This window comes from Myxocyprinus asiaticus, chromosome 35 (assembly GCF_019703515.2).
Source record: "Myxocyprinus asiaticus isolate MX2 ecotype Aquarium Trade chromosome 35, UBuf_Myxa_2, whole genome shotgun sequence".
Taxonomy (NCBI): domain Eukaryota; kingdom Metazoa; phylum Chordata; class Actinopteri; order Cypriniformes; family Catostomidae; genus Myxocyprinus; species Myxocyprinus asiaticus.
Window position 1 is genome coordinate 7248805 of NC_059378.1, and position 26196 is coordinate 7275000.

At 36.4% G+C, this 26196-nt stretch overlaps 2 protein-coding genes across 5 annotated transcripts in view; one reads left to right on the plus strand and one right to left on the minus strand.

The window, feature by feature from the left end:
* Positions 1-24230, minus strand: LOC127426180 (copine-3-like). Of its 4 annotated transcripts, none has more exons than XM_051672808.1 (16): positions 23868-24027; positions 11323-11454; positions 10878-11057; positions 10481-10555; positions 9948-10019; positions 8848-8931; positions 8669-8758; positions 7334-7432; positions 7099-7185; positions 5821-5880; positions 5503-5636; positions 5092-5146; positions 4943-4994; positions 4733-4866; positions 4113-4349; positions 1-1374 (listed from the first exon to the last, which is right to left on the minus strand). In XM_051672808.1, exons 2-16 carry the CDS (start codon positions 11452-11454, stop codon positions 1261-1263), a joined length of 1605 nt encoding a protein of 534 aa, XP_051528768.1. In that variant the 5' UTR covers positions 23868-24027; the 3' UTR covers positions 1-1260. The 4 variants fall into 4 exon arrangements, with proteins under 4 accessions (XP_051528768.1, XP_051528770.1, XP_051528769.1 ...); XM_051672810.1 differs by lacking the exon at positions 23868-24027 and adding an exon at positions 19053-19155; XM_051672809.1 differs by lacking the exon at positions 23868-24027 and adding an exon at positions 11748-12127.
* Positions 24231-26140: 1910 nt separating this feature from the next.
* utp3 (UTP3 small subunit processome component) overlaps positions 26141-26196 on the plus strand; it is a 6513-nt gene continuing 6457 nt past the window's right edge. The window contains exon 1 of the mRNA XM_051672860.1: positions 26141-26196. This exon is cut by the window's right edge and continues 164 nt beyond it. The gene's annotated coding sequence lies outside the window, so the exon portion shown is untranslated.

Genomic DNA, 26196 nt, shown 5'->3' on the forward strand with positions numbered 1-26196 from the left:
TGTGTGTTAATAAGGCAAATTTATTCAGCATTTCTTCTTGGCATACATAAAAAGCGGTTTCAATGAGGGCTGGTGGCTTAAGAAAAGCCAAAGATTTTTTTAGTGTAAACATCATACGCTGTGATTAACAAAGAAATAACAACAGCAAGCAGAAATTTTTTTATCAAATAACAACATTCCCCTTTCCTTTAAATCATTAGATTAAAATAAGATTTCCAAGACAATGGTCCTATAAGGCTTAATGTGATAAGTTCATGCATAAATATCTCTAGGACTCATTTAAAAAAAAAAAAAATTGCTCTAGTGAAGTGCAGATTAACTACTGTGTGATTACATAAATCAAATTAACAACATGGCACCTTTAAATTACATGGCAATTGCCAACATATATGTCATCAGATAACTGTAACCTTGAAAAACAAGTTATTTGGCAGTTTAATGGTCCTAAAGTCAGTATGATGCCTATATAACTGTAAACTGCAAACTTATTAAACATTACATATATTGAGTAGTTAAATTACATATTAACTGGTCCTTAACTCAATATATTCTGATCAAAATGATGTCATAATATTAATATAATTTTTAGTAATCTTTTAGCTAGTAAAAGACATGCAATGATTTCTTTGGTAAGTTTCTAGCTACTAATCATATGTATTATTGCAGCATAGCAGATGGATACATTTAGTAATTTACCTTGCTCTGATAACTACTATGCAGCAGAAAATGTGGGGCATTGCATAAACCAGCATTTCAAATTATAGGTATATTTGCTTAAATCTGCTTCAAAAAGCAGCACAAGTGCCATAATGCATCATGATGTCTGCATATAAGTGATTTCAAATCTTGACATGGTTAAAGACATTTAAGGCATCTATAACTTTTGTAGCCATAAAAAAAACATATATAAAATATGTAAAAATCGAGAAAAATAAATCTTTTAAAAAAAGTAGCATTCATATAAACTAATTTCCAGCTTAACAAGAACAATTCAACTGTGGAATATCGGAAAAAAACATCTTGAAAAGTAAATGAAACATATTAAGGACAAATGTGGCGAGGGAAAATAGTTTGTATAATAAGGCAAAATAAAACAGGTTTAATCTGGGTGGTTTTTGCAATACTAAAACATCCCTGTAATGCCTCCTTGAGCACAGAGCTGTAGTTCCCTCTAGTGGTAGTCCATAGTCATTGTAACTAATCCCATTGTCATCATTTTATTTTGATATGTATGATTCAGTCTCTGGTGCAAACCTTTGTCTACTTGGTGAGTGATGGAGGGTTGACAGGCACCAGATTTTTCATTTTAAAGTATGACACCAGTTGATTTGGCACCTCAGCTAGAACGCTCTGAGCCAAAGCTTCTTTAGGGGCCTAAAGAAAAATAGAGAGTTAAAAAACAGAAATAGCAGGGTTAACATAATTCATTAGAATTTACTGAAGCTTTCTGCCATTATGGATAATGCTAACAATGTGACAACATTAAAAAAGCCTGGACAGGAATTGAAAGGCCCCATGAAATCAAAATCAGAGATTTGAGGCTTTGTGCATGCCTATAACCTTCGAAGCCACCTATATTTTAGTGCACTCCTAAAAGCTGACAAAATGCACCTTTAGCATAAACAGACATCTAACTTTCTCTTCTGGGAAAAGGGACCAGACATATTTATGACTCATGCTGCACTACAGATTTTTGTCCAATCAAATGCTCTCTAGAATAAGAATACCACCTGAAGCTGACTAATAAGAAATCATGGTTCATGACTTAAAGGTGCTGTAAGCAATTTTTTCATGGAAAGGTATGCAAAAACATTTCCTACTTCCTGAAAGATATTAATGAAATGAGTGTCGTAAGTTCTCTCAAAAGTTCTCTTTGACAGCACTAGACTCTATAAACAGCAAATAAAAAGGGACTGGGTAGCTCAGCAAGCAAAGACACGGACTACCACCTCTGGAATCGTGAGTTTGAATCCAGGGAGTGCTGAATGACTCCAGCCAGGCTTCAAAAGCAACCAAATGACTCGGTTGCTAGGGTGGGTAGAGTCACGTGGGCTACCCTCCTCGTGGTCGCTATAAGGTGGTTCTCGTTCTCGGTGGGGTGCATGGTAAATTGTGCGTGGATGCCGTGGTGAATAGCGTGAGCCTCCATACGCACTAGGTCTCCACACTAACATGCTCAGCAAGCCACATGATAAGATGCGCGGGCTGACTGTCTCAGAAGCAGAGGCAACTGAGATTCGTCCTCCACCACCTGGATCAAGGCGAGTCACTGTACAACCACGAGGAATCAGAGCCCACTGGGAATTGGGCATACCAAATTAAAGAGAAAAAAAACAGCAAATAAAAAATGTGCAATGACGCTTTCGACCTATCAATCATTTTGTGCATTCTCATAGTATTGTAGTTGCAGCGAATTATTGAGGCTTACTGCCATTTATAAGCCATGTTGTTCATAACAGTTGTCTGATGAGGGTGCTATTTTGCTGCTGTTGTTTTTGACAACCATTTCTGCATGATGTCGGTCTCAAAGCTTATTTGGTATCTTTGGAGTGCAGGGTTTTGGAAAGAGGGGGTGTGGTTAATTCAACAGCTCAGTCTTGTGAAAGTAGAATGGCTGAAATCGCTTACAGCACCTTAAAGTAATTAAAGCTTATTGGCCATTTAATAAAAAAAGAGAGCCCCTAAAAATTCCCCACCCAAACTCTGTTTCAAAAGAGTGCAACAGTCTGATTCCAGAAGTAAAATTCCAATTCGTTCTTTTTTTTTTCCATAGACGAATTGATTTTCAATGATAATATTTAAATCTAAAAACAGACCTATCGTGAGCTCTGGGGTTGTTCATCAATGGTATGTGCCTTTGTTGAAGCCATCAGTCAGTGTTTTTTTTTTTTTTTACTTAAAATTGTGTTTAATAGTGGAATTCATGGTGAATAACTACATTACCCATGGACCAGCAGAGAAAGATCCACCAATTAGAGATCCTGTGGCCAAAAAAGCCCACCAAACAAGTCCAGCAGCGACTGCCCACTTCCATGACGCACTGTGATTGACCCTCAAATACACCCTCAAACTAATATACACACATACATATACACATACATATACATACACTACCGGTCAAAAGCTTTGAAACACTTACTCATTCTTTATTATAATTTGTTTTCACATTTTAGAATAATAGTAAAGTCATTAAAACTATGGAATAACATAAATGGAACTAAATCCAAAATAAATCGAAATTGTATTATATTTTAGCATCTTCAAAGTAGTCACCTTCGCCTAGAATTTGCAGACATGTACTCGACATTTTCTCAACCAACTTCTTGAGGTATCACCCTGGGATGATTTTTAAACAGTATTGAAGGAGTTCCCATCTATGTTGGGCACTTATTGGCTGCTTTTCTTTATTATTTGGTCCAAGTCATCCATTTCAAAAACTTTTTTTTTTTTTTTTATTAAATTTTTGTTTTATAATGAAATCAATTAGTATGGTGGCACAATTATATTTTTTTGTCTACAAAACTCATTTAAAACATTTAAGCATACGCCTTCAGATCAAAAGATTTTTAAGATCATGGGAAACATTACAGTCAAGTGTTTCAAAACTTTTGACGGGTAGTGTATATATATATATATGTTGGAATATTTTGCAGTAATCTTAAAACATAGTTTATATACTTATAATCAATAACCTAAAATCAATAGTTTTATACATTTCCATTGTTTTATTCGATTATGTCATTTGTAATGCTTCATGGGATTGTAGTTTGTATCCTCATGAAAGACGGTAAGTTTTGTTACCTTTGTCTTTTTTTCCGATTTTTAAATACGTTTTTTCTTCAAATCAAAGTTTGTAATGAGCTGGTTGGTTTGGTTCATGGCTTAGAACGCTTTTCATGAAGGATTTTATGAAAAGCCTATGAAAAAATACTTCCGGAATGTGAAAAATACTTCCGGAACCCAGACGGCTGAAAAAGTGGGTGGGCACTCTTGTGCCCTATAAATAATCAACACAGGAAAGAAAACTGTGCTTGTCAAGTGATTTCATGAGGTCTTTAAATAAAAAAAATTATAAATTGAAGCGACAGCCGGTAAGTTTAAGATGCTCATACATTGGCAAACTGTTTGAAGGGCACAAACTGCACAATATCTCTGGTAACTGGCTCTCCAGTTAAGGATTTGAGAACTCCATTGTCTCCATCCAGAAACTCCATGGCTTTAAAGTCTGCCTCTCCCACACCCACGATGATGATGGACATGGGCAGTTTGGAGCTGTTCACAATGGCTTGCCTGGTCTGGTCAAGATCAGTGATCTCCCCATCAGTTATTATCAACAGCACAAAGTATTGCTATTAAAAAGAAAGAGAAAGAGGTTAAAGGGATAGTTCTCCAAGAAATGTAAATTCTCCTTTTGTGCTCCACAGAGAAAATCATATGGCTTGGGTGAGTCATGAGGGTGAGTGAACAGTATAGAGGGATTACAGAAAAAGTGTGCACATCCAAACCAAGTTGGGCACAAGTGCAGGACACAATGCAACCAAAAGAGAAAAACCAAAAATATCTGCATAGAGCATACATAGTACAATGTATGCATACAAAATACCATGGCACAGATCATATATGCTTCAGTACCCATCAAACCACTTCCTGGTTTGGATGAGTCAGTGACATTATGGTAGTGGCCATACAATGGTATTAAAAAAAAAAGACAACTGTTGATGTAGTTACTTACAGCTGCATTTGGCTGCTGGGCGGCTCCAGCTGCAATTCGGGCCACGTGGTTTATAATGGGTGAGAAATTGGTGGGACCATAGAGACGGACTTGAGGCAGAGCCGTGCGGTACGCATCTATGATGCCTTGCACTCCTACATGTTATAAAACAGCATTATGTAACTCCTAGACAAAAGTTCAATTTCAACTGTCAAAAGCGGAGGCTCTTACCTTGGCAATAAGGGCTACTGGGATTGAAGTTCAATGGAAACTCATGGGATACCTATGCAAGTGTGCAATGGAATTTTTGTTAATTACATTTATGTATTACAACTGATGATGAACAAATATAAGTATCAAGGACACCTATAATGTCTTACCTTGAAGTCTGGAGGCACTTGAGCACCAAATCCAAAGGCTGGGAAAAGTTTATCTCTATGAGAGGAGATATAAAAAGGCTACCATCTACTGATAAAAAAGGTAAAGTTGTCTAAATGACACTACAGTTCATATGACAACTTAAAAGTTCAGTCATAACTGCTCAAATACAAACACTATTTGAATATTTCATTACTTTCCTTTTAACACCTATTCCAATTAATTTACTTACTGGATCGAAACATGTTAGTAATTATAAAACACTGTATGGTTTTGGACTTGTGAAAAGCAAAACCGGACTTAATTTTTGATGTTGCCAGTTGCCCTTTATGTTTCTGCAAAAACAGCTGATTACATTGATAGAACGTACATGGGAAAAAATCTCTTTGCGAGACAAAAAAAACCCCTCTTACGTGTCATAGTCTTGCACTACCAAACCAACAGACCAGATTGCAGACAGATACTGATTCACGCCATTAGGACTGAGATAGTGAAGAGAATCAGGAGAGCGGGGGTCTCCATTAGAGCCAGTGAAGTCAATGCCCACCTACAACCAAACAACATTCACTTATTTTAGAGCTTTAACCATATGAAATTATGGGCCTTATATTTGCAAATTTATGCCAGTGTTTAATATTTCTTAATTACGAGAACATGTAAACAACTGCAAAAAACAAAACAAAACAAAAAAATGCTATTGGAAGCAAATACTGGGCCGTGACTGATCTTACCGTGAAGTTAATTTGGCAACCTCCCATCACATAATCCAGAAATGAATACTGTACCTCTAGCTGAAAGAGAATGAAGAAGCTGTAAATTAGTTATCAGACATTATAATGTATGTGTAAAATGGTGTATATAATTAGATTTTTACATATCTGAGGGGAAAATGTGAGTGGCAAAACTTGCCAGCATGATGCTATAGGTTCTGGATGGTTGCTATTGCATTACTAGATGGTTTGTAGGGTGTTCTGTGTGGTTTATTACTGGCCCAAGTCAAAAAAAAAAAAAAAAATTTAAAAAAAAAAAAAAAAAAAGACCACTTTCATGTTTCTATGATATTCTGGTCCCTAGATACAGCTTGGGTCAATGAGATTTGTTTTGTCAATTTATTGTAATTTATTATTCATGTCCATAGCACAAACAATGTTACATGCATACGTTTAATACTTTGGGTTAGGGTTTTTTTCAAAACTCAAACCCCAAGTATAAGCAATAATACAGATGCCTTAAGGAATAGTTTACCCAATGTTCCCACCTTCATGCCATCCCAGATGTAAATGACTTTTATTTTTTCTACAGAACACAAACGGAGATGTTTAGAAGAATATCTCATCTCTGTAGGTCCATATAATGCAAGTGAATGGTGACCAAAATTTGAAGCTCTGAAAAGCACATAAAGGCAGCATAAAATTAATCCATACGACTCCAGTGGTTAACTCTATGTCTTCTGATGCAATCCAGTTGGTGTTGGGTGAGAACAGACCAAAATGCAACTTCTTTTTCACATCTTATTGGCGATCATGATTTCAAGCTTGATTACACTTCCTAGCGCCATCTTGCACTCTGCGCATGCATCAAGCGCTAGAAAGTGTAATCAAGCTTGAAATCATTATCCTGCCTAGAAACGATTTTTCATCTGTTCTCACTCAATAGCCTTTTTGCTTTTTGGAGCTTTAAAGTTTTGGTCACCATTTACTTGCATTGTATGGACCTACAGATCAGAGATATTCTTCTAAACCATTTTTTAAAACTAAACCTAAATCTTCGTTTGTGTTCTGCAGAAGAAAGTCAGTCACACACATCTGGGATGGCATGATGGCTGATTAAATGATGAGAGAATTTTTCTTTTTGGGTGAACTATTCCTTTAACAAGCACTACTAACAATAGTCAATCTCTATAATGCAGTTCAAGTTCAATTTTGAAAATGTTTTTGTGGTTAAAGGATGTAGAAGACAATACTGCTTAAAATCTATCTAAAAAGCAAACAGATGATGATATTTCAAACCTTGCAATATTTAATCCTGATGACTCCTGAGTTTTTATAACTCTTTTTCTTCTTCTTCTTCTCTGGATGAATGCAGTCAAACTCAACCTACGAAATCCAAACACACCATTTAGCTTTTCACTTCTATCATAATAATGATGACTCAAACAAAAGGTGAATTATGGAAGTAAACAGAAATTTATGAAAAGAGAGGGAAAAGTTCTGCTGTGCACAAAAGTGAAGGTGGAAATCTCACCGGGGAACCATGAACTGCTTTCTGAAGATCTGACACATTAGTTTCAAACACACCAATGAGATCATGAGATCCATCGCTATCATAATCAAAACAATGAACCTACAACAAAAGGAGAAAGAAAAGCGAGAGAGAAAACAGGTGGTTTTAGGGAAGAATAACGGACATGCATCCTGCTCACCACATTGTCTTTAGCATCCATTAGTTTAGCGGTGGTACAAGTCAACTCTCCTATCATGTCTGAGCTTGTATCTTCATCCTTATCGTAACAAGTTACCTAGCAATGAGACAAAGTCTTATTCTAAAGACTAAGATAACTACGACTATTGAAAGTACAGGTTGATGGTGTTTATCTCCTTATAGGACTGTATATTCATCCAAGTTTTGTAAGTGTGGGTATTACATGGAAAAAGACATTCTGATCCAATTCAAAAGGTCGTATTTTTGTGATAAGACAACTTTCACATTATTTCCTATTTATTTGATAGCACTGCAGCCAAAAGCAACTACTTGACATTTCCCTTTTATCCTGAACTATGCAGAATCTCTATATTTTTGGAAAATAAAGCCTTTTGTTCCCGTCTCAGTATGGTGACATCACCTGGGTTTCAATCCACATATTTGTATGCGTACTGTGGGATATCGCATTAAAAATTGCAGGATGGAAACACCAAAATGCAAATTCAGTTTCCAAAATGCCCATAAAAACACATATATACTCAATTGAGGTGGATATATTTTTATTTAGTATGATGGCATGCACATAAACTCATTTATATATTCCCACAGAATTTAGAAAATAGAATAGAATTTGTGGGAATATATAGATGCGCACCAAAAAAAGTCATGCGAATACATAATTCGCTCAGAGAATATCATGAATATCACGGCATAGCATCTCAAATATTGCTCTAATCATTCTGAAATGCCAGAGCCAAAGCCGCTCATCAAAATGGTTTTCTACCAATACCACCCAAAACTATCTGACATGCTTTCCCTCAAAGTATCTGCAACAGATCGCAAGCAAACATAGTTCGTCAGAGCATTTTGTTTGTGTGCTCTAAACCGCAAGTACTTTATCACATTTAATATAAGAACCAAAGTGGCATCAACTTCCATTTTCATTTCTATCTTGCACTAATTTCCCCAGAAGTGACTATATTGTTCTCTTAAAACAATTAGGAAGGAAACGCAAATTGTTTAAGAGATAAATAAATAATAATTTGCAACTGGAAAAAGTAGCTACTGACATTTGCTATACTGTACAAAGGACACTATGACGAATAATATGCATTCATCATTATCTATGTGATCCTAAATGATTGCAGTTTCTATTACCTTCATTGGTTTGTTCAGGTCACCACTGCAAAATGTATGCAAGGAGACAGTGAACTTTTTCCAAGATGGATTCAGATTATTCTTGATGACCTAACAACACAACAGTCAGAGATCAAATGTTACCATCTACGAAAGAGTAATTTGTGCACTCAATATTCAATGTCAATGACTGAACGTACTTCTGTCCTGTGAACAAGCTGCCACTTGCCGTCATCTCCTTGCTTGAAAAACTCCAAAAATGGATCAGACTTCCCAAACATGTCCTGATATAGAGAATGAATGACTTGAGAATTGATTGGGAAGTGAACAATAAAAGGGTCTCTGCCAAATACAAAATTAAGTTAGTACTGTATCATATGCACCCTTAAACTGCCATTTTTGCAGCAAGAATTAACCCTTTAATGCATACTACAGGTCTATAGTGACCCGGGACCTCATTCTACCCCCTGCACCTCATCCATGTTTTGGAGTTATGCCCACACCTCTTTAGTATTCCTCAACCTTTCTCTTCTGAATAGTGTAAAAAAAATATATATATGTTTTATAACTGCTTAATTACCAGTGTATAGCTCATTAAAGACCTGTGATATGTAATAGTGTCACTTTTTTTTGTACTTCCATAAATCATATTTTATGATTTTTTTCATATCTATTTAGGTTTACCATCACAGGATATATATTTATTTGTTTATTACAAGACAAATGAGCACTATATCACATTGATTTTCTTTGTGACAATGGTTAATTATCAGTATTCCATATGCGTGTAAACATACATATTATACATGCTATTTCTGACTTAAGGTGGTGATGATGTGTGTAACACATGAACAGTATGATTTGGCTGTTGTCTTTGGGTGTACTACGGAAATTATGTAAGTTGTGCAGCTATTTAGACTCAATAAGTGCATCTGTGTAAGGCTATGAGTTGCTCAGTATGTGTCTGACAGCCAGTCTTGTGAAATTTCCACGTGGAAGTAATGAATCCAGTTCTATGTTACATCATCTCTTTTATATATGAAAAATAAAACAATCAAAATATTCCAGAATATATTCTATTGTATTATTTTCTATTTGTCTTGAAAATTTTAAGCCACCTCGGCATTTTGTAGATCCATTTGTGATAGATATGCGTGCCGGGTTGCTAAAGACCAGAGTATGCAATAACGTTTGCTGAAACACCCTTGCATTTAAGGGTTAATGGAGTATAAATAAATTGGTTATTATATTGGTAATATAACTGGACCAATGCAAGAAAACCTAGCCTGAATATGTCTACCTTTTTATCCAGGCCTTTGGCTTCCACTTCCAGCACAACAGCCCTGTTGTCATTCACCTCTTCAGCTGAGATCTGTCAAAAACACAACATTGCTAAACATATGAAGCCTTCATTTTGGCAGTGCGTTTGTAAAAGTACAGTTCCTGTGATCATGCAGAAATAAACGCTTGCCACTATAACCACATCCCTCGGAGGAAGCAGCAGCAAACAATTAAACAGGTAAAGTGTGGTTTACAGCAATTATTTTACAACACATTCGATTAATTTGAACATGCAAATAACATTTCGTTCAAAGAGAGGGCTCTGTGTGGTTTAAAAAAAAAGTTCTGTATACAAATTAAGCTGACTTTTCTCCTACAGATAATGATACCACACAAAAAATGCAAATGAATTGAATTACCCTGCTATACTTAAGGACTGTGATGTCTGTAAAAGAGTCATTAGAAATGTGGTAAAACCCTCCTCGTGTTCCTTTGACATTTGTTTTACTAATAATTCCTAACGCACAGATATACAAGTATTTTAACACATACCGTTATTGTGCCTTTTCCAGCTGGTTTTGTTGTCTTGAGCTGCAGGGGTCTGGTAATCTTCTTGCTCGACACAATCTGTCACAAAGATTGGTGCACAAACATCAAAAAGCTTTAAACTTGTGTCACATGCATGAATTCAGTTCAGCATATTGTTAACACTGAAAGATGGTTATGAATATTTCATGCATGTGTTACCCAGCTAACAATTTTTGGTTCCCAGACCGATCTGGGAACTAAAAATATAACCTAAAGAGAACGTTCCTAGAATGTTAACAGTTGGTTCCCAAAAAATGACCAAATGGGAACCGAAAGCTAACGTTAGAGGAACATTGTGTTTGCTGGGAATGGCTTAATGCCGTACAGTTCCACTTACTAGCATGTGTATCAATACACATACCTGGCCAAGGGTGCATTCAAAGCCTCCCAGGAAGTCATCATCACTGAGGTCAACAGACTTGTTGTCAATGTCATAGATGCCAAACTTCAGTTTCTGCACCTTCTCAAAGTAGTAGTCAATGTGAAGTTTTGTAGAGAACTCGGGGTCCTGGCAATTCTTCACTTTTTCCGTGCGGTCTACCTGTGGTGATTGAATACAAGTCACAAATGGGATGACCACTAAACAAGAATATGCATTAAATGATGATTAGTTACATTATAATGATCAAAAAAATATTTTACAAAAGCCGATACATATTATATATGCATTTATTTAACAAAATTTACCAAAAAACGAATGAAAAAACTTTAATAATAATTTAATTCACAGTGTTGTGTGTAAACATTGCTAATTCATTCTTTACATTCCAAATCAATCTACCAATTAATTTCCTGGGGGTGTGTACCTCTATCCATTTGTCGTCCCCAATACTCTGCAGCAGAACACAGAGGGGATCAGATTTGGATCCAACATCTTTGTCCAGGAGATTATTGCAGGAGATGGAGAGCTCAATTTTAGACACACACTGAACGGCCATCTGAAAACAACAACAGATACAAACTTATATGAAGTTTTGTCCTCGAGCTAACCTACTTCAATGAATAAAAACTGGTGAAAAGCAACGCAAATTAAAATTTAAACAGAAATACAAAACATTTTCAGGCAAATGTTGTGTCTGAAGGAACACATGTCAGCATTTCCTACAGTCACGCCCTAAAGTATTATAAGGCGTGATATAAAACACAAATCCAGCATTGCAAATTTCGTTAGTATAAATATATAATGAGTGTCAAACCAGACCATGAGAACAAAAAAATAAGTATACCATACCCTCAACAACTTTAAAGATTATACTCGGATATCCTCTTTTCCGAAGCTGCCTACAACCATGACTCCTCCCAAACACGTTAATGTAATATACAATGAGTAGGGCGGTACCAGACAGTTCCTCTCGTGACGTGAAACGCTATTGGTCAGCACACCAGCTGAGCAACGTTATCTACACTACCATTGGCCAGATAAGCCTGTCAATCACAGCAGAAGCCCTGAGCATTAGAACAGTCGACTTGGACTGAGTCATAAAACAGGCACATGTAAAATCGCAAAAATTACATTCTTCATACATTAAAATGCTAATAAAACACTATCAAAACCAGTCGTGTGGTGCAATCAGATACTGCGTTCGAACTTGAAGAGAATAGCGAATCAAAGTGGTGTACTCAAAAGCGAGGCACGTTTTGGAAAAAGAGAGAGAGAGAGAGAGAGAGAGGGGGGCAAAGTCAATGTTACGTGTACTAATACATACCTTACTAAACGTGGGCTAAACGTATATAATTGTGTGTTTAGCGGATGGAAAAGTCACACTCCAAATACAAATCTAACATAAACGAATACTAACAATTTAATCATAAATAAATAAATATAGTTTTAGTTTGATAACAGCAAGGTGAATAACTGACTGGAACGGATCATTAAATACTGTGTGTAGGCTATTCATATAGACGCCCAAAAAATAAAAAATAAAATAAAAATGCAGCGACCAATCAGATGCTTTATATTCGTGACGTCTGCTAACAGCAATTAGGGCAAAAGCACAAACGGTCACATGCAACAGCCTTCATAATGATATTGCAGTGCAATCAATATACAGTTGTGGCCAAAAATATTGGCACCTTTAGGTAAATATGAGCAAAGGCGGCTGTGAAAAAAATGTGCATTGTTTATCCTTTTGATCTTTCATTCAAAAAAATTCACAAAAATCTAACCTTTAAGTAAAACAATTGTATCATTATTATTATGTATCAATATCTCATTATTAAATAAATATTTTTCTCAAACATGTTGGCCAAAATTATTGGCACCCCTAGAAATTCTTATGAGTAAAACACATCTGAAGTATATTCCCCTTCATATTAAAATTTTTTTTAGTGCACCTGGGTGACTAGGAACATGAAATCGTTCAGCCATGACTTCCTGTTTCGGAGGGGTATAAATGAGGTAACACACAGACCAAATTCTCTTAATCATCAATCACAGTGGGTTAAACTAAAGAATATAGTTCTGATGTGCGGCAAAAGGTTGTTGAGCTTCACAAAATGGGAAGTGGCTTTAAGAAAATAGCTAAAGCATTGAAAATACCCATTTCCAACAGCAGGGCAATAATTAACAAGTTCCAATCAACTGGAGATGTTACGAATCGACCTGGAAGAGGACGTGTGTCTATACTGTCTCCATGCACAGTGAGGAGGATGGTTCAAGTGGCTAAAGAATCACAGGGATCACAGCTGGAGAATTGCAGAAATTAGTTCGGTCTTGGGGTCAGCAAGTCTCCAAAAAATAAAATAAAAATATCACCTACATCACCACAAGTTGTTTGGGAGGGTTTTAAGAAAAAAGCCTCTGCCCTCATCCAACAAACTCAAGCATCTTCAGTTTGCCAGACACTACTGGAACTTCAAACGAGACCAGGTTCTATGGTCAGATGAAACAAAAGAGCTTTTTGGCAGCAAACTCCAGAGATGGGTTTGGCGCACACAGAGATGAAGTACCACCCAATGCCCATGGTTAAATGTGGTGCTGGATCTTTAATGTTGTGGGGCTGTTTTTATGCCAGAGGTCCTGGACATCTTGTTTGGATACATGGCATCATGGACTCTATCAAATACCAGCAGATAAAAAATCAAAACATGAATGCCTCTGCCAGAAATCTTACAATGGGCCCTGGTTGGATCTACCAGCAAGACAACGATCCAAAACAAACATCAAAATCAACACAAAAATGGTTCACTGACCACAAACTCAAGGTTCTGCCATGACCTTCCCAGTCCCCTAACCAGAACCAGAACTGAAGAGTCCACCAACATGGACCTCTGAATTTGAAGGATCTGTAGAGATTCTGTATAGAGGAATGGTCTCAGATCCCTTGCCAGGTGTTCTCCAACCTCATTAGGCATTATAAGAGAAGACTCAGAGCTGTTATCTTGGCAAAGGGAGGTAGGACAAAGCATTGAATAAAAGGGTGCCAATAATTGTGGCCAATGCATTTGAGAGAAATATTTATTTAATAATGAGATCAATTAACTTCAATTAAAGGTCAGATATTTGTGAATGAAAAATCAAAATGATAATGCAGATTGTTTTTTTCACAGCCTTCTTTGCTCATATTTACCAAGGTTGCCAATATTTTTGGCCACTAATGTATTAAATGTGTGTCTTTAAAAGTCATGCAAAACTAAATAATGCATTGCCAAAACAACTTCTCCACAATTAGAACCAAATTCAATCATCCCACCAAAGTATTGTTACAACTGTGTTGTTATTGTATGCATAATTTATAGAACCATGTTTCAACAGCATACCTCTTAAAATGGCATGACAATACAGCTGGATATCTTGCAAATAAAAAGTAAATAAATCTAAAGCTTATTTCAGCTCAAACAATATTTCAAAATCTAATGTAGAAGCTAGCCGGAGTCACTGAGACTATGCTTGGCATTGTATAGATGTTTAAATAACTCTGTATTCATCAGATCAAAAGCAGTTTCTTTCCCCCAAATAAATCCACTTTCCACAGACGATATGAATTATTTCTTCAAAATGATAAACATTAATAAATCCAGTTTAAAATTCAATGCATCACATGATCTGTCCAGCAGCAAAGTTAAGGCAGCTCCCAAGTAGTTTTAAATTCATATAGCAGTAGGCCTAATTATGTCCATAGTCAGAACTTACCTGAACATTAACCTGTTATCAGGAATCAAGGCTCAGCATCAAAAAGCACAAAGTGAAATATGATGTCCACAAAGCTTGAGAAGCACTTAAAAATAGGAAAAGGGCAGAAATGCACTACATCCATCAACAATTTTCTGTTCTAAAGCATTCCACAACAACAAAAGTACAAAAGCTCATCTCAAATAAAAAGAAATTCCCATGAACTTGTGTGCTTCATGTGCAGTTTCAAAAAACAGTTTGAGAGTAATCCCACTTGACCTGCTTTGATAGAAACACACTGGGAATGTGCAGAAACCTTTGAAAAACCATAGCGTAAAAACACAGCTTGCTAAAGTGAAATGACAAGAAAATCACTTAATTAATATTCAAATACATTTAAAGCATCATTCACCATTATAATCAGTGAAATTCACACTTTTCATTAGTGCAGTTTGCATTACAACTGTTCATCCTATAAAGCTATATCAGAACGAAGTTTATAAACAGCCAAATTCAATAAGTTTGCATCTTGCACATACTGAATTCTCAGAAAGCCATCTGTGGCACAAGTGCACGCGTCTTGTACTTAAACTCTTGTAACAGCTGGGTTTGAGTAATACATATGTGAGCATGGTAGATTTATGCTGTATAGTTCGATATAACCAATCTCGATAAAGAATTTTGTTTCCACACACAACTGAAATATTTTCCACTTCATAGACAATAATCATTTATCAGCATATTGTTTTTTTCTTGGGATGTTTATCTGTGTTTTAACACCCTTATTTACAGAAAATTCTAAAAGCCTAATGGAAAAAAAAATAAAAATAAAAACAATCACAGTCCACATCATTATCCTAATGCAACAGCCAAATTATTTTAGCTAAATGTTTCAAATTAGCCTTTTTGCTCAAGCATAAGCTTATATTTAGCAAATAAATCACCTCAAGAGAGAACAATTATTTCAAATCTGTAGTTCAAAATGGGAAACAAGAAAGTCACAGCAAAACACTTTATTTTTCCATGTGTGAACTGAAAAAAAAAAGAAAAGAAAGAAAGTAGGTAAGGAAAGAATACAATACCTTTAAGTGTCATTTCAGGAATGTCATTTTATTGACAAAAATAGCTCAGCTGGAAAGTATTTACAGGTGAAAAAGCGCTGGAACGTCAAAATAAACTAATAACTGATCATCAAAAAAAAAAAAAAAAAAAAAAAAAAAAAGAAGATAGTCATTATTAAACACCACAGCAAACATTGTGAAGAGCCGAGAAAGTAAAATAGTCATGTACAAAACATTACAATGCTGCATTTTCTTCACAAACCGCTTAGCATTTACAGTGAAGTACTGGTTTGACTTAGTATTGGAAATTCTCAGGAAGATAAAGCAATCCAATTTGACAGCAACAGATATTGAGAAAGACACAGACATTTGCATTTTATTGACAAAAAAACTTGGAGCAGGGAGCAAATATATGAACTGAAGTGTAGACATAAGCACACAATGCACGGCAGCACTTTTTTTATGTCAAAAGGAAATGCATGTGGCAACATGGATCATATATGTAAAATGTTCAAACTTGAGCAGAGATACAAAACAATGAGTAATTCTGAGAGTGATAATACTTGCCAAATAACCTGCTTCAGCATAGCTATTAGCTTCTACTTAAACCACTATTAAGATGCCCCCTTTTTCATAACTTCCAACATGAACTAACACATAAGCCTGTCGTCTTTATCACAAAGCTCTTTAGAAGAATTTAAAATAAGTATAGTCTTTCCTCAATTGTGTCATACCTCATGTAACTTCTAGAATCTTGGATACACCTTTAAATTTAAATGTTTAGTGTGCCAAGAGAAAAAGAAAAAAAAAGATCTAATACTTGTCAGTTTCTTCTGTGGATAAAAACAACTAGATTAGGTACTATTTCAAAAGACACTTTTGCAGTGACAAAGAACTTTTTATCCCAAAGTGACCTTAACTTTCCTCGCCCCAATGGGCCTATCATTCAGGTCCATCACAGCAGCCATAGCTTCATCATGGGAGTCAAACGCAACCATTGCTTCCCCAGTGGGCAAACCTTTATCATTGAATTGTAAACACACAGAACCCTGCAACACTTGATATCCATAGAAGAAATCAATTATCTCATCAACTGTAACAGTAAAGGGCATGTTTTGAATTTTAACAATGATGGGCCGTGGATTACCTGGACCACCACTGGATGGTCCTCTAATATTTTCAGTAGCGGGTCTCTGACCTTGGCTCCCTCCACGATTTTGGCCAGCTTCTATCCGGGAAGATCCATTATCGAAAGGTGTTATGCCTCTTAAGGCCTCTGGTGCCCCAACAAAACCAGAAGGTGCACTGTTGCCACCAGGTCTGAAACCAGGGTGCTCTAGAATGGGACCAGGTAATGGCCCTCCAACCATCGGTGGGGGAACATTACGTGTGATATCCGCTAAGGCTGCACCAAGTGGTGGCAAAGGTGGTGGACCTGCTAGTCCATTACCTGGGGCAGAAAAAGGGTTGACAAATGGAGGGGCATTGCCAAGGGTTACAGCATTTCTGAGAAAACTAAACTCGTCTCCTGTCAATCCTGGAAAAGCATGTGGTGCTTGTGGAACTTGGGGCTGGACCTGAGCGTATGCATGGGCATAGGAATTTCCTTGGAATTTCTGTCCACGCTTTGCCTGTGGAGGAGGATTTCTCTCAACCTCCTTCATCTGTTCAAATGTTACCAAATGCACAAAAGCATCCCTGCCATTTAATTTCTGCCTATGTAGTCGCTCTGCTTTAAGTGCATCCTCCTCAGATGTAAACTGCACAATAGCCTGACCTAGACCATTACCATTTCCATCAACTAGCACCTTAACACTTTCCTCAAACAGCTGAATCCCATCAAGAAACAAACGGACATCTTTTTTAGACACATTATACGGAATATTGGTTATGTGAGCACAGTTCTTCGTACTTTTCCCTCCTTCACCAAAGTTATTCTTTTGATCGCCCTGGGTACCCTGCATTCGTTTGCGAATCGAATCTATCTTGTCGTACATATTTTTCTTTGTGATGGCGTGCACCTGTATGAATCGATTACCCATGTACTGCATGTGGCATCCAAGGGCAGTTTTGTAGTCGGTTTCAGTTCTGAACTCGACAAATCCCTCACCAGTGGCCCTACCATTGGTTCCGTACGCAATATAAATGCTGTCTTCAACAATGTCAAGATTTTTGAAAAACTCAAAGATCTGCTTGTTCTCTGCTTCATATGGAAGTCCTTTCAAATACACACAGAATTCATGTTTGTGGGGGGATCGGGACCTAGCTCTCTCACGACCAGAGGGAGGCGGCGAGTTAATGCTTCCACGATGCTGCCGATTCTGTTCTGCGTGACCTGTGCTTTCTCGCCACTGTCTCTCAGTAGCTGGAGAAATTTCAACAAATCTATGGCCTATCATTCCTGCATTTCTTTTCAGGGCTTCAAAAGATTCTTGAGGTGAGAAGAACTTCACGAATGCCCTACCATTGTTTCTGCCCAGATTGTCTTTGAGTAACCGAACTGACTCAATGCCTAGTCCTTGAAAAAAATCTCTAACTTCGCTGTCACTGACTGAGAAAGGAAGGCCATGCACATGAATGTACAACTCATCTGGGTTTGTTATTGCTGATTTCAAGTGATGTTGGAGGTTGAGGGGGTTCAGAGGGTTCATGGGATTCAGGAACATTGAATTTGGAGTTCCGAGAGATAGCGGACCGGAGGCAGCTAAACCACCAGTCACAGGGCCAAGTGGTGGAGGAATACCTGGGTTAAATGGTGGAAGTGCGGACAAGTGTTGCATGTGTGCAATGGGAGGGACCTGAGGCACTGATGTTAGAGGATTAACAGCTGGTACTGGAGGCAATGTGGACACTGGAGGTGGTACTGGTATGGGGGGCATCGGTGGAAGAGATGGCATGGTGGGCAAGGGAGGCATAGGGGGAGGTACAGAGTTCAAAGACGACATAGCAGTGGTCATGGTGGATCCTAAGCTAAGACTTGGGCTGCTGAAATTGGTAAAGTTTGGGGGCACGTTGCCCATGGTAGTGGTTACAAATGTAGGGACAGTCTTGTTGCTCACAGGCTCATGTGCGGCCGCTGTGGTGACAGTGGTTAAAGTTGTATTACTGAAACCTTGTGCAGTGGTCTGCAAGTTACCCCTTCCACTTCCACCAGTGCTGACTGGTGGACCTGGCCTACTGCCATTTCCTGTGCTCACCTCTGCACTCCCAGTTTCAAAACGCCTTCGGCTCAGTTCAATCATGTTTTGCATTTCGGTTTTGCTACTTAGTAATAGAGACACTTTAGAATTCTTGATTGACCCCCCTGCGCGCATCATTCCAAGCCTTGCATCTTCATCTGTGGCGAACACGATAAAAGCCTCACCGTGTTCACCCCCTACAATATGCACACCACCATCCGGGATGGTCAATCCAGAGAAGAAATGGCGTATGTCCATGGTCCCAGCCACAATGGGGAGACCCTGCAAACGGATGACCACAGCCATGCTGAGGTGTAACAACAAACACCTGTAGATAAAAAAAGGCAACGACTGTGAGGCTAGGGTAAAAGGCAAAAATATAAGTTAACAGAACACACAAAACCAACAAACAAACCACAAGACAATGAACACCAAGAGCAAAACTAGTTTTACCAAAGATTTTTTCAGAAATTACATTATGACAGCAGCAGAACAAATAGCATACTTGACTTTTAAAACAGCAAAGCCACCATCAAACAGCAAGATTCAGCTTAGTTCATTACATTGTTTAGAAGCTTTGTGAATTCATGAATTTAGTCGAACTAAATTAGGCTACTTCATTCATGCATTCTGCAACTTTTTAATGTGTAGCCTATTTAAAACTCATCCAATCTTCAAACACGGCATTTCCAATTAAAACACTACTAAAATGTAAACTGTCTTAATTGAATTGACAACTGGGTATCTTTATGCAGGAGATGCAGCCACAATCTTTGTAACAATATAGAGTCAGAGAGCATTTTTTTTTTTTAAATTTTTAGGTGACTGAATTACCAATTTAAAGTGTATTCATTTACACTACTGTAGCAAACATCACATCTTTCGAACAATTTTTTATGCTATCCTGTATGAATGTAACCAGCAACAACCTAAAACTTTAGCAACATTTTTCTACATTGAGTCGTTTCAAAGAGAAAAAAATTCAAACAAATTTTAAAATAAACATTCAACCATTTGCAAAGAATGCATACTGCTGCAGTATAATATTTCACAAAATATGGCCTACATGGCCTGTGTGTTTCTAGACTAATTAATTTGTTTAGTAGTTTTAGTCCTTTTATATTTTTTGGCAAAAAGTTAGCCAAGGTGGACTAAAGATCCCTCAAATGCTTACCTGTATCAAAAGTGCTGGTTCGTTACAAGTTTCACAGGATACCCAAGCCACTCCTGACGGCAATCATTTAAAATCAATTCTCGACTGTAATAAAAAGAATAAAATGGAGGCAAAAATATGTAAACAGCATTCAAATAAGCATACCCAGTGAGTATCTCCAAGAAAACCATTCAGTGCCAGCCACTTCCAGCCCATTTAGTATAACATAGCAAAACAATGAATCATCACATGTGCACATCAAAATTGGCCAGCTGCTTTGCATAAGCCATACACTTTAAAATTGGACTTTAAACACATGCATTTCATCTTATAGTATTTCATAAAGAACCCCATCAAACACAAATGTTCATACTTAACAGCAACATCTCAAAATACAGGGATATTTTTTCAAAAAGGGATTTGAAAAATTTACCAATACAATACATACCAATACATTTGAGACAAAAAGCATGTTAAACTATAGACTGTGCCCTTCCGTTAGGTGAAGAATTGTCAGTAAGTAGTGAGCAATATGTAGCAATACACTAGTTAAAAGAACACCTCTATAGTTGAAATATCTAGCTAGTTTCATTTATTTCTGACCTGCAAAGAGGTTACAGGAGAACATAACCACTAGACCTAGCTAAAAATAGACAGAAAATTCAGATCCTCAAAATAAAAAACAAAACACAAACACCACCACAAACTGTGCATACATACAACCCCTGAAAACTCAAACAAATTAAACCTTTCTTCAGTCTTGGTATCATACTATCATGTATGTAAAATTTGAATCCAACTCCGCACCACTATAATTGGGGGAATGAAACCCAACAACAGGGCTAATTCATTAAGGTCGATCAGGGCCTGAAATTCAGCACGGGATTGCGGGTATAGAGCACAATTTTACAATCATTCCCACAAGTCCCACATTCATAGGGCGGGAAATTCCCACACACTTTTATTCACTTTACAGCGCAGCTGTGAATTATTAAACCAATAGATACAGATGAACAAATCAAATCAATAAACTTGTTTTTCTATCAAACTGTTATTCCAAAAGATGCACGAGTAAATCCACTCTCTCTCTCCCTTTCTCCCTTTCTCTCATGTACAGCTGTCAGCAGCAGGTTGAGCACTTGTTGAGTTTAGTGTGAGCGTTCGCAGTGAGGGAGAGCTTTGTCTGATAGTTACTGAACTTAAGATGTTACAGATGTGTAAACTTTTCTAAACCTGTTAATTTGACATGCAAATGGTGTTATACTGTGTCTCCGTAAGCGAGTGACATGATAAAACTATCACTCCTGTTAATAATTAACAAAGCTGTTAACATTGCGTGACGTTGGAGCAATCTATAGTTCTGACGCCTTTCATAACTTGCCGTGCCATCATTAGTCATAATGCAGCACATTTGACAAGAAAGGCAGAAATAACAAAAATGCTTTGTTTACCAGATGCATGGTGAAGAGAGATACTTAAACACCTTTTACATCTCTCATCTCTCCATCCAGGGTCGGAAATTAACGGGGGCTCTGGGCAAAAATACCCCCTAAATTCAAAATATGGGGGCAAAAAATTTTTGTTTTATTAATAACATCTGATAAAGGACTAGTTCAAAATACATACATTGTGATCTTCATTGTAATTTTTGCTGAACATAATTTGTTTTGTGTCGTCCATTATGCACAAACGGGCAATCGTTCTCACGCTCCGCAGCAGTTTGGTGTCATGCTCACGTGCTAAATTACGTGACCTTTCAGCTCTTTTGTTCAAAATACACTGTTCTAGTAACACTGTCACTCCCTGTGCTATAGCCTACTTACCTGCCCATCGGTTCATCTCAATTATGCATATCTCTGTTTGAAAAGCCTCCTCTCCTGCTAGAAGCCAAAAGTGCGGGAGGAATGGATGTTTTTTTTAATTTATTAAGTTAATCAGGTCTGAGAGAACACAAAATATGAATGTAACACTACAATGTAGTTAATAATAATATTTACAAAAATCATATCTGGATAAATAGCCTTGATGTGAAATAAAACATTATTAATGATACAATAATAATTTTACATTAACCACTTTTAGATAAAAAGATAAAATCTTTGACTAATTTTCACAGTGAATTGTTTATTTTTGCATTGTTTTATTCAATTGGCATGAAGGAGTTGCTAAGTTTTTTTTAAGCTCTTCATTCAAAATCTGAGAAAATCACCTCTATGTCAGTGCATTAGTTTTGTAGGTTGTTAATTTAATAGCCAAAATGTTTGGAAATATGTGAATGAGAAAACAAAAACTTGTTTCAGTAACAATGCACATTATACAATGTACAGATCATGCAATTTTGAAATTATTGAAACATGCAATTTTTCAAATTGAATTAATTGTTTAAATTCTAACATAAAAGGACGACAGGGACATTTTACAAGGTTAGAATAGAGAGGGAAAAAAAGCCCTTATAAAGGCAAAAAAAATGCCCCTGGAAATCAAATATTGCCCAAATATTTCTGACCTTGGTTCCATCTGACCTATACAGGAATTCAAAGTGTGTAAATTCCCCCATATGAACCGTGTAAGGGGGGAATTCCCCCTTATTTTCAGAAATGAATTTCAGGTCCTGGTCTATAGACCTGCCCTACTGCCATTTTCTGAGCCATCTGGTGCAATCCCAGTTTCAAAACCATATGGTTAAGCTCAATAATGTTATGCATTCAGAGACACCTTGGAACCTTTGACCTCTTGGCCCATCAATCCAAGCATTGCATCTATATATGTGTGGTGGACACAATGGAAGCATCACTTCCTTCACCCCTACTACAATATGCACACCTTTCCATCAAGCCAATTGTGTTCATTTATGGATCCAACCAAATAATCTCTTACTCTCCTCCACAAACCCCAACAACCAGACTAATTCAATAATACTTCGCTTTTTCATACCAATAATAATAATAATAACCAACGTTTTCAAAAAGCTTTGAACATTCAGAAAACCTTACATTCTGCTTAATGAGGTTAAACATGAGTTAAATCGAGTTAAGAGGCATAACAAGAGAAATAAGAAACAAAGCAACAGAACCAGAAGTGAATAACAATGAGAACACCTGAATGTCTAAAACAGGCCAAGTGACCATATGACTAAAATTGAACACCAAGGTTAAAAAATAAATAAATGCTTTTTGAACACCTGCAACTAAAATGTTCACAATTCTGCAACATTGAAACAAAGATACAAAACGACAAATTAAATGTTGCACCGTTAATGACCCCTAAACAACTTTGTATGCCACAGCATCGAATATTCAAGGAGCTTCATCCAAGGCACATTGCAGTTTATGGGTAAAATAGAGATTATTTGCGTTTGCAATGAACAACAACTGAAATACTCGAGCCCATCATAACAATAGAAGCAGGTAGGTATGATCATCCGTTCAAGAAAAGCTTTGAAACACAGCACTGTTTGCTTTCCTGAATAAAATACTTTAGTTTAATAGGGATAAAAAAAACAAAAACAAAAAAAACAACCATGGCGTCATCAGCCATTCAAACTGCAAACCAGCGAGCGATCAAAATGGCGCGTGCAAGCGCCGTCTGTATTTACCGTCCACAGCAGCCCTCAGAAACAAAGGTTGCTGCTATTCTCAATTTTACATAGCAGCATAACACTTATTAAACATAAGAAAATAAACTGATTGTACATTTCAACTATCAAAATACCATTACCAACATAACTGAGTCATTTGCTTGTACAACACACTGGCCCTATCTCCACTAAACTTCCAAATGCCGACAATGTTGTGTATGGCTGCATATAAATACATTGTGTGTGTTGATGTACTCTGCATGTTCTTACCGAAATAATTTGTCTAAACAGATCTTTATATATATATATATATATATACACACATATATATATATAAAAGACGAGGCCCTTCAGTTGTCTTGTCCCACCTCTTGCTCTTCAATGGCTGCTCATGCTCAGTCAGTTCAGTGGGGGGAGACTGGAAAGAGAGCGACGGCTGTAAAGCCAATGACGAACCGCACTGCAGTGACGCACGCTGGCCGGTAGCAGGTTGCGTCTAGAAGCGAACGCTCGAAATGTGAAAGTCTCGCGAGAGTCGAATTTGCTCCTAATAAGGTAAGGTTTATATGCGAATCTCACGAGACTTTTCCCAGATCGACGGTATACGAGAGTCTAGTAGGTATGGAGGACCGAATGTGACAATATTAGAAATAAATAAACAAATAAACATATTTGCAAAGAAATGTGGAAAAAAAGTGTATTTAGAAATAAATAAATACATTTTGTAATTGTACATAAATTAGTATTTATACAGTTATTTCCTTAGTTATGCTATATTGTATTTATTTATTTCCACATGTATTTATATATACATGTATATATATATATATATATATATATATATATATATATATATATATATATATATATATATATATATTTTTTTTTTTTTTATTATTATTTTTTTTAATGACAGTACTACTCTGTGCTAAGGGTGGGTAATGTACCAGCTGCAGTGTTACCAGATCTCTTGAGAAAAAAAGGGACCTGGTCTGGAAAAACACGCTTAAAATAAGGGACTTGCCTCAAACAATATAAGTGATAATAAGCAGTTGTTTTTTTTTTTTTTTTTTCATGTGTGGGGATTATTAGCATAGAAATCATAACAAGTAGAGTACCCTATATATATACAATAACGTATTTTCAGTAAATGCATTCTTAATATTAAATATATTCTCCAAAATATTTAAAATATTCAAAAAATACATCTGGCCATCTAAAATCAATTAACAGCCAAAATCTCTCTCTCCTGCATACATACACACACACTGCTTGAGTATGTTTGGGCTAAACGTCATCTTATGCGGGCCAAATTATTTTATTTTAAACATTTAATAATTATTTTATTTAGTTATTTAGTTATTTTATTTTATATTTTTATTTTTATTTTATTTTATAAAATAAGTATTTGCTTTAAATGCAAATCTGCTTCTTGGTCAGAACCTGGCAGCATCTGTATCAATACATCATATCTAACAGTAATTCAGAGAAGACTTGGAAACAACTGAGAAATGTACTTTTTAACCTCAATATTTTTGCTTGTATCTGGATTAACCGTGCATGTATGCTTAGTATTTATATGTGTCTATAAGGTCTGCAGCGTGTCACTGAAGGCTACATCCATGCACTAAGGCAAAGCAGTTTGCGTGATGCAGCGGTTTCCTTTATAATCAAAACACATGCTTATCACTCTTTAACTAAAAAGAGTGAATCCCCATTTTTTGGATGACAGGAAGTGATGACTGAAAAATTACTGAAAAATTTACAGTAATAAACCATTTAGACTTTGGTTTCATGACAACAATTATCTGAACAAAATGAACCAGTTATTAACCGGTTATTAACGTTTTCACTTTGGAACAATTGAAAGGGATTTTGTTCCCATTTTGGGTTATTGGAACGTTTTCAGTCCCTGTTTTTAACTATGTATGGTCTCAAATTATGTTATAATGTGATATTTGTGTTCAAACTGATGTCGAAACTGTTGAACATCTTTCTTGTTTCCCCTTTTTTTGTGATGCAGACCTTCTGGACCTATACATACAATTAGATAAAACAAAAACAAAGACAAAAATATCTGCTATATCTGTAATTTCTAAAATTTGGTCTAATAATTAAGGAATGGTTGAGTTTTAAATAATTGATTATTTTGTTATATTTTTGTCATATTATGTTATATAAATGTCGGTGGTTGCTATTTTTAAAAACACCACCTCATCTGGATTTTAAAATTAAACTGTCCCAGTATCTTGATGCCTTAAAATTGCCGAAAATTTTCAAGCCAATAACTTGTATTTATTGTATCTTTTGGTCAATTACAGTTTTAAATAAGCCCTATAACCTTTTATTTTTTTTCTCCTTTTCTGTTATTGTTATTTTATCTTTACTTCTCTTTACGTGTTGTTACATTTTGTAATGACATCTGTTTTTATGAATATAATTTTTTTATTATATTGACAGAGTTTTGATAAACAACAACAACAACAACAACAACAACAACAAACACAAGGGGTTGCTTTGGCGACTTTTATTTTGATAGACTCACGCAAAAGCGGAAGTACTCAACCAAAGGTTTACTTCCGGTTCTGAATGCATGTGG

Bases quoted from the DNA above. Each gene is read 5' to 3' on its own strand.
- LOC127426180 (XM_051672807.1), bottom strand. From the start codon at position 19,173: ATGGCTGTGGTCATCCGTTTGCAGGGTCTCCCCATTGTGGCTGGGACC.